This window comes from Ammospiza nelsoni, chromosome 1 (genome assembly GCF_027579445.1).
Source record: "Ammospiza nelsoni isolate bAmmNel1 chromosome 1, bAmmNel1.pri, whole genome shotgun sequence".
NCBI lineage: Eukaryota > Metazoa > Chordata > Aves > Passeriformes > Passerellidae > Ammospiza > Ammospiza nelsoni.
The window spans coordinates 117,242,944-117,256,340 of NC_080633.1; the positions used below are offsets into that span (position 1 = coordinate 117,242,944).

A 13,397-nucleotide genomic window follows, 5' to 3' on the forward strand; every position below is an offset into this window, starting at 1 on the left:
GATTATCTTTGGCAAGTAGTATGGAATCATAAAATATCTTAAGTCGAAAGGGAGCCATAGGGATTATTGAGTCCAACTCCCTGCTCCTCACAGAACTACCTAAAACTAAATCATATCACTTAAGGACCAGATGGGTCTTGAACTCAACTTGTGGTGCCATGACCACTTCCCTGGGGAGGCTGTTAAGTGACCAGCCCTGTGATGAACCAGCCATTTCTGTCTGAAGTGTGCTAAACTTGTATATGCTGGTCAGTTCTTCCCTTTGAGGGTGTAACACAAGTCTCCATATAGGGTTGCATTCTACTAGTTTCTTGTTTCCCAACTCCTGTTTCTAACTAGTTATGATTTATGGTTGGTTTATGCTGGTTATAGGCTTCATGATGAAAGACTGTTTTGTTCCAGAGCCATATGTGTTTTCAGGTTTTTTATTGTATGACTTCCATATCGCAGTACTTAAGTTTTTTTCCCTTGACATTTTTGTTTAAATGGGAGGAGATGCTTAAACTGATTCATGAAATTACATCTAATTACATTTCATGCACAAGTAATTATTTCAGAGACATAATAAAGGCTTAGTCCAAAGGACTTCAACTTGTCCATGCTGGTGACTGTTCAGTTTCTAAACTCATATGGCATATACTAAAGTAGCTTTGTGGTTCTGGTGCAGGGTTTGTTGGGGTTTTTTACTTGATTTTTTGGCTTAAGTTAAGCCATTGTAAAAATGAGTTTATCAGAATAGTTTAGGCTGTTCAGGTTATGGGTGTTTGAATTGATGCTTCTTGGCTTTCAGCTAGTTTTTAACCTTGCTATTATTTTTCCTTATTTCATGTTTATTGAAAGAAAAAAAAAAGAATATTTTGCTCCTATTTTGTTTTGTCAAATAGAGTTTATGAGCAGTGATTGCAGTATTGCCTCCAGCAGTGATTTTTTTTTCCTCAGAAATCTTGTATCATTTACTATAATTAAGAGACTGATAAAGTTCAGGTGTTAATTTAGAAAACCTCAAATATTTTTTGATTAGTGTATCTTAATAAAGGGAGGTGGGTTTGTCTCTTAATGCATTTGCCTTTATCAAACATTTTTGTGATGTTTGGAACCTTTGGACTTGCATGGTATCATTCAGCAACATGGCAGGTGGTTGAGCCTTCAGATTTGATGGGAAAAAGAAATCCTCATCTGTTAGTGTGGAGATGGAACTAAACAAATACATCCTTTGTAGTTCTAGGGCAGAAAATACTCCTACATGCTGTAGTCATCTGAGCCCAAGGTTTTATTTTGCTGATTGAAATTCAACAACTTTACAGTTAGTGTAATGGCACAAGTTATTTATTTTATTTCTGCTCAGAGTTTCTGCAGTACAAGTACTTAAGGTTGCCTAGTATTCTCCTGGTGAATGATTTCTTACAGTAACAAGTTCTGTTTTCTAAGCTTAACTGCTTTTATAAAAGTGTCTCTGAATCCGCATTTTCTTCCCAGTTTGTGGGGTTTGTGAGCAAGCATTTTATTTGAACATTTGAATCTGTTTTGTTTTGTGTAAGAGTTGCAAACAAGTCTTCTGTATTACTTCAGTTAAGACTATATGATGGAAATAGTATGGTAGGAGTTGAATGTAAAGTGGGGGTTTTGTTTCTTTCTTGATTGATGGATGTGTTCTGCTGAGACTAGGAGTAGGCTTCTAGAGGTAGTTACAGCATGTTGGGTATTCTCCAGTCAGCTTGGGTAAAGCCTTGTCTGTCATTTTTCTTAGGGCTGGACTCCTTGTTTTCTCCATAGCAACCATTCTCAAGTATTTATACATTGTTCCTCTCTCTATCTCCAAGAACCAGCAGTGGGGAATGCCTCTATAGTCACACATCTTAGTGCTGACCTCCAGAAAGGCTCCTTACTCTGTTTGTTGTGCCCTCTTGAGCCCAGGAAACCTCTCCTAATGAAGAATAGAAGTGGAGGTTTCCCTGATTCACCAACCCCACATTCAAATACATTCCTTTCATGCTGTGCTAAATACCAGCTAGAATAGGAAGCAATTTTAGACTGGCAAGTACTGCATCAAGTAACTTTTGGGTAACAGGCTGCTCAGTGGACATGATGTAATTGCAATTGATGTAGGAATTAAAAAAAAAAAAAAAAAAGATGGTCTTCTACAGGAGTTACCTAGGACAGTGTTATTGAAAGAACAGATTTTTGGAGTTATCTGTACTGGGTTTGGCTCTTGGTGAGACCAAGCTCTGATACTGTAAATTCACCATTCAATAAACCAGATTGTGGGTTTGTTGTGGTGTAGTTTGCTTTTGCAGATACTGTTCTTGCATATTGCTTCACAGTAGTGAAACTTAAATCTGGATATTGCAGTTGAGTCAGAAATAATTGCTGTAACCTGGAAAGATGACTGAAATTACTGTATGGGAGCTGCTTGACAGCCTGCTGTATCCTGGAATTGCCAAAGTTCAGTACAGAGTCAGAGATTTACTGCCCAAAATTCTGCCCGTTTTACAAAGACAGGCAGTGATATGATTGAAGGGAACTTTGAGTCTGCTTGCACTCATTTCATTTGAGCTTACTTTCCTTATGTGCAAACCTTTAGGATGATCCAGAGAGTCCAGCTCAGGAAAATCCAGGGATGTAAAGCTATTTTGAAATGCAGTCGCACCTTGAGTCCATGGTTCTGTAAAAGGGAGTGGTGTGAGCTCGGGAGCAGCATGGAGCTGAATTGCCAAAGTTCAGTACAGAATCAGAGATTTACTGCCCAAATTTCTGCCTGTTTTTACCAAGATGGGCAGTGATATGATTGAAGTGAACTTTGAGTGTCTGCTTGCGCTCATTTCATTTGGGCTTACTTTCCTGATGTGCAAACATTTAGGATGATCCAGGGAGTCCAGCTCAGGAAAATCCAAGGATGTAAAACTATCTTGAAATGCGGTCACACCTTGAGTCTGTGGAGTTCTGTAAAAGGGAGTGGTGCAAGCTCAGGGAGCAGCACAGAACTGAATTGCCAAAGTTCAGTACAGAATCAGAGATTTACTGCCCAAAATTCTGCCCGTTTTACCAAGACAGGCAGTGATATGATTGAAGGGAACTTTGAGTGTCTGCTTGCGCTCATTTCATTTGAGCTTACTTTCCTGATGTGCAAACATTTAGGATGATCCAGGGAGTCCAGCTCAGGAAAATCCAGGGATGTAAAATTACCAAGAAATGCGATCACATCTTGAGTGCGTGGGGTTGTGTAGAAGGGAGCGGTGCGAGCTCAGGAGCAGCACGGAGCTGTCAGGCAGCCTGCCCCGGGTGGGATCTGCTGCAGGCACCGCGTTACAGCAGGCACTGAACCAGCCTTCGCACAGCCAGGGCGCGTTCCGTGTTTGTTTACAGGCATCTCCTCAGAGCTGGGATTTGAGAGAGGGATGCTCAGCAGAAGCCTGGCAGTAAGCTGTTCTTTCCCCTCCCCCCAACCCTTCCATCTTGCCTTGTGCTATTCAAAAGCAGTATTGAAGCTGAATATAAGACAAACTAGAAATATTTTATAAACTATGTTTTGTTACCAAAAAGAAAAGCGGAGGGGAAAAAAAGATTGCTCAAAATAAAGGGCTTCTTTGGAAGTAAAATAAGCTTAGAACAAAGATTCCTAACATTTTACATGCCAAGATTGGCAATATGATAGTTCTTGGAATTGCCCACCTTGTAGAAATGACTTAAAAATGGAATAAAAGCATAGGAGAGATTGAAGAGAAAGCTTGAACTTGGTCTGTAGTCTTCCAATAGTAAGCAGAACAAGAAAATAGTTGCTGCTGTGCATATCGTTCATAGGCAAAGTGAGTGGCAAGAGAGAACTTTTGACTAATGCTGGAAGGAATAAATACGTTGGATAGCTTCATCAAACTGAACAAAAAAAATACATTCAGTGAGAAAAAACTAAATAGAAGGTAAAATAATAACTTCATAGCTGCTTCTGCCCCCGTGTTTTTGTTTGGATTTTTATTTTAAAATTAATAATGAAAGGAGCAGGATCAGGTCATGTGGATGTTTAAGGCTGATTTTAGAGGCAGATATTAAATGTGATTTGTGTCCCTTGTATTTTCCTGTAGAAACAAGATATTGTTTTCTTTCATGTTACATTTTTAAAAGGAAATCCATTTTATCAGTTGAAATATGTTTAATTTTTTTCACCTTTTTTCTTTTTTTTTTCATTGAATTCTATGTGTCAATATTTCTATGAATTTATTTAGGAAAGAGTTTAGTATTGCTCAAAAGAGGAAAAAAAAGAATGAATTCTCAGAGCTATGTTTTATTTGTGCTGTATTTGTGTATATGTTTGCTTAAAATTTAAGCTTAATATTTTTTATAAATGTTTATTTTTTTTATAAATGTTTGTTCACATAGTGCTTAAAACATTCCTGCAGTTTCTATAGGGTATTGAAGGCGAGCTCATTGTTTTTTAATAAAACCCTTTGCAGTGTTCATGTATTGCTGTCCAATCTTTGCAGGTGCTGAAGAGAAAATTTTGGAAGAGTTTAAAGAAACACACAATGCCGACTCTCCAGATTTTCAGCTCCAGGCAATGATCCAGGCTGCTGGCAAGCTCGTACTGATTGACAAGCTGCTGCCAAAACTGAAGGCTGGTGGCCACAGGGTGCTTATCTTTTCCCAGATGGTGCGCTGCTTGGACATACTGGAAGACTACCTCATTCAAAGACGGTGAGAGCAACAATAAAATACAATTATAAATAAACTGTGCCTTCCTCTGTGACCACTGCATTTAACCTGTGAGTAATCCATATAGAAAGGGAAGAAATGAAAACAGTGTTTTCTATGGTGATCTGACTTAAGGGAAAGAGCAAACCTAGAGGTTGCAAGTACTGAGCCCTTTCTTTTCAGTGGATACAAAATGACCTCATATGGAGGGCTTTAAACCTCTCAGTTAAATATTTTGATGGCTCTAGAGTTTTTTAGTTCAGGCCTAATTTTTTATTGAATTCCTTGGAGTCAAAGTCTGTTCTTTACCAAAGAAGGAGACAAAGCAATATGTCTTCTCTGATGAAGTTATAGTCTCTTAGTTGTAGTTCTTCTAACCCCATAGAAGCATATTTGTCTTTTTTGTTTTTAATTGCGTATTCTTTTAAAGAAGCAGTGCCATTGCACTAAAGCAATACCTGTAATGCATCTCTTTTTCAGGTACCCGTACGAACGAATTGATGGTCGAGTGAGAGGCAACTTGCGTCAGGCAGCTATTGATAGGTTTTCAAGACCTGATTCTGATAGGTTTGTTTTCCTGCTGTGTACAAGGGCAGGAGGTTTGGGCATTAATCTTACTGCTGCTGATACCTGCATCATTTTTGATTCAGACTGGAATCCCCAAAATGACCTCCAGGTAATACAACAAGAGATGATTTTATTCAAAATGAAATTTTTCTTTGCCTTTTTACTGTGAAATTTTCTTCACCTACAAGATAATTTACCTGTTGTTGCTCTCTTAAAAGCATAAACAATATTATTTATATTGAAAAAAATAAACTTTTAAAGTATGTTCTCTCTGTTGGTTATTTCAAATTCTTTTTTCTTCCAGTTGTAACCTGTAACTGAGTATCTGCCTTTGTTTCTTCAGGCTCAAGCACGATGTCACAGAATAGGGCAGAGCAAATCAGTGAAAATTTACAGGTTGATAACAAGGAATTCTTATGAAAGGGAAATGTTTGACAAAGCTAGCCTGAAGCTGGGCCTTGATAAGGCTGTGCTACAATCTATGAGCGGAAGAGAAAATGCCACAAATGGGGTAAGGAATAGTTTTTTAAGATGCATTATCAACAAATGCTATGAATGTGTTACACTTTGCTTGCCTGTGTGTGTTTTAGCTGGAGAACAGTGGTTTTCAGATGCAGTGGCTGATAGTTTAGTCAGGTTAAATAAGGGCATTGGCTACATGAACTGGCTCAGCCTATCTAATGGCTCTCTTATTGCCAAAAGGGGGCAAGTGGAGTCATGTTCCTTCAATCCTGATCCATTCTCATCATTCCACCCTTTATATTATGTTGATCCTGACACTTTATGGAGTTCTAGTTAGCTTTTGCTGGTATAGCCTTTTTGCTTTGGGACTTACCTTGCTTTAGCTTTTTTGTCAGGTTAGTAAGTTAAATCTGCTCCCAGGAGGAGTTTAGCAGTCATCAATGCTAAAGGGATTCAGTGACAATGAATTATTAAGTCGTTTAAATTACTCACATAACTTCACCCTGAGAATTTTGTTGTTTGTATTCTTCTTTAAAAGGTGATTTGAGTGTGAATGTTTAATTGACCACGACCACATTATTGTAGAGTTTCAGTTCTTAAAATGCCAAATACAAGGATGATCCATCTGAAACTCCTCTTACGTGTTACAGGTGCAACAGCTGTCTAAAAAAGAAATAGAAGATCTTCTTCGAAAGGGGGCATATGGTGCTCTGATGGATGAGGAAGATGAGGGGTCTAAGTTTTGTGAAGAGGATATTGATCAGATTCTCTTAAGGAGAACACACACAATTACTATTGAATCTGAAGGAAAAGGCTCAACATTTGCAAAGGTATGCATTGACATTCAGAGGAAAATGAATAAAACGTGACCAGAATAGATGGAAATATATTAAATTGCCTTCTGTGTCAATTTATTATTTTTGTGTACTTGTCTTTCTTTCTTGATACTACCTCTTCCTAAGCATTGTATTTGCTAGTGTAAAACAGGTATTCTTTGTAGCATGCAGTTAAGAAATCAATCCACTTGCTTTTACTTTTACTAGGCTAGTTTTGTTGCATCTGGGAACAGGACAGATATTTCTTTGGATGACCCTAATTTCTGGCAGAAGTGGGCAAAGAAAGCTGAGCTGGATATCGATGCTCTAAATGGAAGGGTAAGCTTTATAACTCTTTCTAGTACAATTAAATTGAAGATTTTCTCCTCCCCCTCCACCCTCTCCTAAATTTATACATTTTCCCTATAATTTTAGAACAACCTAGTTATTGATACACCAAGAGTAAGGAAGCAAACCAGACTCTACAGTGCAGTCAAAGAGGATGAGCTGATGGAGTTTTCAGACCTGGAAAGTGATTCTGAGGAAAAGCCTAGCACAAAGCCCCGTAGGCCTCAGGACAAATCACAAGGTTATGCAAGAAGTGAATGTTTCAGGGTGGAGAAGAACTTGTTGGTTTATGGGTAAGATATGCAAATAAAACATACTAATTGTGGCTAAAGACCTGAAAATAAATTATATATAGTAAATAACTCATCCTTCTCTTGGACACATTCACATACCATCATACTGTATAATGCTTATACATGCCAGTTAGATTTGGTTTTGGTTGCTATATATATAAATTGCACTTACATGTGTTACTTAGTTTAAAGTATCTGAGTATGTCACAGATGGCTATGAGCTCACTGGTATGATAAGTGGCTTTGTGATGACAGAATACTTGTTTCTGGTTTCTCAGTGTAAAGAATTCTTGAGTTAATGAGTTTCAACCTCTCTTTTCTAAGTGTTGAAGAGAGTAATAGTGTATTTGTAAAGAACAAAGTGGTTTTGAAATCAACAGTCAATCTAGACTTTGTCACCACTTACATTCAGATACTTGATATTTTCCCCACTGAGTGTGCTAATTTGAATTTTATCTCTTTGCAAGCAGGTAGCTGTATTTGAGTTCTAACATGGTGGCCTTCAGAATGACTGTCTTTATTTTAGACATTTAATTAAATTTAGTGTGCAACAGTTGCTAGTAATAGGTTTCTGGTTCAAAATAGGAGCTGTTCCTCAAATCCCATGATTGTAGGGATTGGTCGAGTTTCCTATTTGTAGCTTACCGGGACCTTTAGAGTTAAACATATGTACTTTATTAATTTGAGTGTAGTTCAATTGCAGCTTTACGAGCAGTGAACTTATTGCCTGTTCTGTAAAATAAACATTCTTGACTCTTTGGTGCTGGAAGTTGGATTCCCTGACATAACCTGCAAATGCAAAATGCATTAGCGCTAACACAGGAGGTCCCAAGTTTCTTGATACCAGGAGTTAAATTGAAAGTCACAAATTAAAATACCAGTACCCTGGCTGTTGTATTGAACATATTTTTCTTGTAGCTGGGGTCGGTGGACTGACATCCTCTCACATGGGCGCTATAAACGTCAGCTAACAGAGCAAGATGTGGAAACCATCTGCCGGACTATCCTGGTGTATTGTCTTAATCATTACAAAGGGGATGAAAATATCAAAAGTTTCATCTGGGATCTGATCACTCCAACTGCAGATGGGCAAACTCGAGCTTTGGTTAATCATTCCGGTATGTCTACCACAATCAAATAATGATGCTAGTAAATACGAAAGAATTGCTTCAGTCGTGCTATGTGTTTGGTTTAAACTATAGCCATTCTGACATGTCGTAGGATCTTGTCAGATTTTATGAGTAAGGTGGGCTTTGACTTGGTCTGTACTTAAAGGGGAAGTCTCCCTCAGACACTTTGTAGAATGCAGTTCTCTTTCCTTTAAATTGGTTTTAAACAAATATTCCAGCATTAATTTTTGCTGGCACCTACTGCCGGATTTAATCTCTTTTAAATTGCCATTAATCAGAAAGCTCGTTTCCTTACGGCCATTTAGATTCATGAGAGTTTTTACAAGAAATATTTATATAACACCATTTTCTGGCTAGCGCTCTGAATTTTTGAAATCTTCACACCTAAATTTGCATGAAAGTTTTGGTTGATTTTGTTACTTACAATTTTCTGTACTGAGTCATGTTGCTGTTCAGTTTTTGGTGGTTGTGTTGCCCTCAAAGTAATGAATGCTTAGCTTTAAACGTATGTTTGTAATGTTGTTTGGGGTGAGAGTTTTTCTATTCCAGTTGAGTAAGAAATATTGGGGGTTTTCTAGGTCTGTCTGCCCCAGTGCCCAGAGGGAGGAAAGGGAAGAAAGTAAAAGCCCAGAGTTCACAGCCAATGCTGCAAGATGCTGATTGGCTCACAACCTGTAATCCAGATGTATTATTTCAAGAAGACAGCTATAGGAAACATCTTAAACATCACTGTAATAAGTAAGTACTAATAAATGTTTCATTTAGAGGTTTGGGATTTTTTTTAAAACCACATGCTTTTGAAAAGTCCACAACTTTGGATATAGTGATAGAACACAGGGACATTTAATAGGATGTAAAGGCTATTATTACTTTTTAATTTGGGGATAATCATCTTAACAGATATCTGGACACTTCTGTAAGCTCTTTGTGACAGATCAGCACAGTTCTGAAGAAAATTATTCTCTTCTTATTAAATAAGAATGGAATCAGATAAGGTTATTTTTTTATCATAGAAAGTAAAGACTATCATCCTACACTGTCTATTTCACTTGACAATTGGCTATCTTTAAATAAAAGCTGTTTGTTTCTTACCTTCTTATGGAGTCACTCAGGCTGGTATTTAAAGTTCTGTTCCATAAATGTTAAACTCATATATCCAGTTCTTAATTTCAGGAGTTTCATGTAGTAATTCACTTATACGTGGCATAAATTTTCTCTTTATTCTTTCTCTCCCTTCCTCTCTTACTCTTCTCAGAGAGTATTTATGTATATATAATATATATAAATTATCTATATAAATAGGCAATAATATAATATGTAATAATATACAGAATATTTTTTCTTTCACCTTTGAGATGAAATTTCTCACCAAACTCTTTTACCTGAATTTATTTGTCCTGATTTGATTTTTGAAATTCTAAACATGTTACTAAACCAAAAGCTTTTGGGGATAAAGGTCACTGTATATAATGTTTTATTGGTTCATGAATGTCTCTTAAGAGCCTTCCTTGCATATTTTCTGGCTTTTGTTTTATAATATCTTATTTTTGTGTCAGCTTTCTTTGATGCCATCTCAGTTTTGCTTACTATATTCTCCATATAGACACTGAACCTTGTCCCAAAAATACCTTGGTTTAGAGCTGGAGATGTGGTTGATTGATTTTGGGATGTTTGGTTTTGTTTTTAAATTTCTGTTCTTCATTGTAGATATATAATCATGCAGTTGTAATGTTGTGTTACTGAAAGGTCATCATTACTTTTGTGGTTTGAATATGTATTGGGGCTCATTAATGCTGTTTAGTGGAAAGATACTATTGATTTGAAAAGTACCTGTGGGCTGTCAATAGGGGGTGTGATGTGAAGGAGGAAAGGCATTTAAGGGGTTTATTAGCTCATTTCCAGATGCTAACCAAGCTTAATTCTTCGCTGATGACAACAGATACTCATAGAATTACGTTAGTGAGTGCACTTCCAAATAAACGGCTTTCTGTTTTTTCTGAACTGTTACTCAGGTCTGTTATTACACTTCACTTACTCTTAAAGTAATACAATTCTTTCCTGTAGCATTATTTTAATCTCTCAGGTAACATGTCTTCATTACTTGCTATATCAGTTTGCAGATCTGACTTAATTTTTTAAATACTGCTTCTTTAATAATACAATAGAACAATTGCAAGGACTGGGAAGACTGGTAAATATGCAAGAATGTTTTCAGTTGCTATCTTTTTCCTTCACTTCCCAGATTCACCAGGACTAAATGAATTGTAGAAGCTACATGTTTTTAGCACAGGTAAAATCAAACAGAGGTGGAGCCAGTTAATAATCTGAGTCATTTCCTTGAAAAGGTACCAGTTGAAGTTGGCTTTTTAAGAATTGGTGTCCTTTCCTTAAGAACCGTGTATGCTGGTTTAATGCATAGGACTCCTGGAAGGTGCAAAGAGCCTCTGGTTTTTGGTTTCTCTTGGGTTTTATTTCGTGCTTCTCCTCTTTGGCTTGATGTAACAGCTGTTATTGTTTAATACTAAGATGATAGAGACCCTCAACAGCTTATTTACATAGCCACACAGGGAGCAGGGACACCTTACTGGTCCCAGTTACTGTGCATACAGAAAGAAGCATGTCTGACATGTTTGGAATTGCAGACATGACCTTCATTCACATCCCTGCTCTTCCGAGGTTTGGTTGAATAACACGTGTGAAACCGGGTATTGCTGTAGTTGCATCTGATCTCTAACGAGGACCTCTCAAAACTGGTGGTGGTCTAAATTTTTCATGCAAGTGGGTGATCAGATTACTGCTTCCCTGGTCACCCTTGCTGTTCAGGAGCAGCAGTAATTCAACAGTTGCTGTGATGGATTTGGGTACAGTGAGAGGGCAGGTTGAGTAATCTCCATTTTAGCTGGTACTGGTTTTACTTCATGAACTAGGCAGCAGGGGGTGCCCTGAATTGGGTAAACATGGGAGAGCAAGATAATTTTCAGGTAGATACTTTTTCTACAGAAATGACCTCTTTTCTAGTCTCCTTGAAAAGCCAGTCTGCCATTCTCTCTCCTGCCAGCTTTGAGTGTGACCACAACACCTGACAGCGCTTCCAAAAATGTCTGCAGTATTGCAGAAATGGGGAAAAATAAACTTGGCAACGAAGATTTTTCACTTCCTTGTAACAGTTAGGTTGTGCGTAGGTAAAATTTAATAGCAGTTTGAACTATAAAGAGTAAAAATAGTTAATATCTCCCAAGGGAAATGGGGGATTATTTTTCCCCCCCATTCTCAGAAGCAAAAAGTTGTATAATCTGGAAAACCTGACATTCCATATTGAGGGTTTATTGTAAGGTAGTAAAACCAGATTTTATATCTCGTTTATTCCTACAACTTCTGATGTGCTTCCAAAAATGGTATTAAGGCAGCAGCTGAGGAAATTTTATGAGATAATGAAGCAGAACAGTTACTGAAAGCCATCTGCTCAGTTGTTTACAAACTTGCTTCAATACTTCAGAGGCAGTGGTAGAGTACGTGTCTAAACTTCACAAGCTGCACTAGGTAGAACTAAATGAAATGCGCCGGGGCCGGGCTGAGCTGGGTCCCTCTCTGTGCAGTGTAAGCAGTTGCCAGGCAGGCCTGTTGGAAGCCAGCAGAAAGCACCACACAGAGGTGATTATGTGCCACCATCTGTCACGCTTCAAGCCTACCATACAGCATGGCTAATCAGCCTTGGCAGGATGATGGATGAACAGCAGCAGCTGCCAAAAGCCACTGTTGGCAAACAGTCCTGAAGTTAAGAACTTTTTCCCCCCTCTGCCTTCCTCTCCAGGGTCCTGCTGCGTGTCCGCATGCTCTACTATCTACGACAAGAAGTTATAGGGGACCAAGCAGACAAGATCTTAGAGGGTGCTGACTCAAGGTTAGTGCAAGTGCAGGTTTATTTTTTTGCTTTATGACTCTGGCTTTTGTAAAGTACACATACTATAATAATGCAGTGTTTAAAGGTGGTCACATTTTATCTCTTATATGTCTGTTCTCAAGCAACCGTATTGTTTTATGAAGCGCAGTGGGTCATTTTCCTGGGGGAGGAAACGATGCGGGAAATGACAGAAGTGGATTTGCAGCTCTGCTAATATTGAGGGATTATTCTATCTCAATTGAAAAAATTAAAAAAATACTAAGACCTTAAGTGAATCATATTTAGATAACCATTTGACTCCCAAAATAGCCTAATGTTGGGGGGAGGGGGTGGCGATATTTGTGTTGTTTTTTGGTTGCCTAATTATTTTTTGTTGTTTGTTTGTTTAACCATCCTAATTATTTTTAAGAGTATTTCAATTTGTGTATTGGGTTTTGGGGTGGTTTTCCAGCTCAAAAATTATATTTACAGAACAGCATAAAACACTTGGGTTTTTTTAGGATGATTTGTTTTGTTTTGGTTTTTTTTTTTTTTTAATCTTTTTGAGTCATATCTTTGAGAATATGTATAATGCTGTCTTCACAGTGAAGTAGATGTATGGATACCTGAGCCATTCCATGCCGAAGTTCCTGCAGACTGGTGGGATAAGGAGGCAGATAAATCCCTTTTAATTGGAGTATTTAAACACGGTAAGTGGCATCTCACTCTCAACAAAACTGAGTTGTAAAGCTTTCAGCGTGTAGGACTGTTCAGTCATAATATTAACAAGTATTGTTCCAAAGAACTGTTGGCTTGTATCTCCCTTTTTTCTTGCCTGCATTAAAAACCTAATATGAGCTGTAAATATCAGATGCTGTTTTTAAATGTTTGCAGAACATTTGAGAAGAAAACATTACTTTCTTGGCTGTAAATAAAACAAAGCCATATTTGTTTAAATAATAGCCAAATAGTAAGATAGATCTCCATAAACTTTGCTTCCAGCACTGCTTCACTTGCTAACTCTGCCAACCAGTGTCAAAGTGGACGGTGGGCTTAACCTCTGCTATTAATCTGTACAAGTGCCTCCTGGGCTTTGTTCCAAGCAATATTTCACAAATGTCAGTGTTGAGAACTCCCGGCTCCCTTGAGTGGGATGCAGCCTTGTTAACTTTGAAAGGCTGGGGATGCAGAGCTGGCATGATATATACAGTGAGCGATT

The 13,397-nt window shown here is 37.9% G+C and overlaps 1 protein-coding gene across 1 annotated transcript in view; it reads left to right on the forward strand.

Annotated features, from left to right (window-relative positions):
* CHD7 (chromodomain helicase DNA binding protein 7) overlaps window positions 1-13,397 on the forward strand; it is a 133,092-nt gene that overhangs the window by 106,533 nt on the left and 13,162 nt on the right. Inside the window, exons 17-26 of the mRNA XM_059466739.1 lie at window positions 4,476-4,686; window positions 5,164-5,359; window positions 5,594-5,761; window positions 6,363-6,542; window positions 6,756-6,866; window positions 6,963-7,168; window positions 8,087-8,286; window positions 8,877-9,036; window positions 12,110-12,199; window positions 12,785-12,888. Coding sequence (XP_059322722.1) covers window positions 4,476-4,686; window positions 5,164-5,359; window positions 5,594-5,761; window positions 6,363-6,542; window positions 6,756-6,866; window positions 6,963-7,168; window positions 8,087-8,286; window positions 8,877-9,036; window positions 12,110-12,199; window positions 12,785-12,888 — 1,626 coding nt within the window. The remainder of the gene's footprint in view (window positions 1-4,475; window positions 4,687-5,163; window positions 5,360-5,593; window positions 5,762-6,362; window positions 6,543-6,755; window positions 6,867-6,962; window positions 7,169-8,086; window positions 8,287-8,876; window positions 9,037-12,109; window positions 12,200-12,784; window positions 12,889-13,397) is intronic.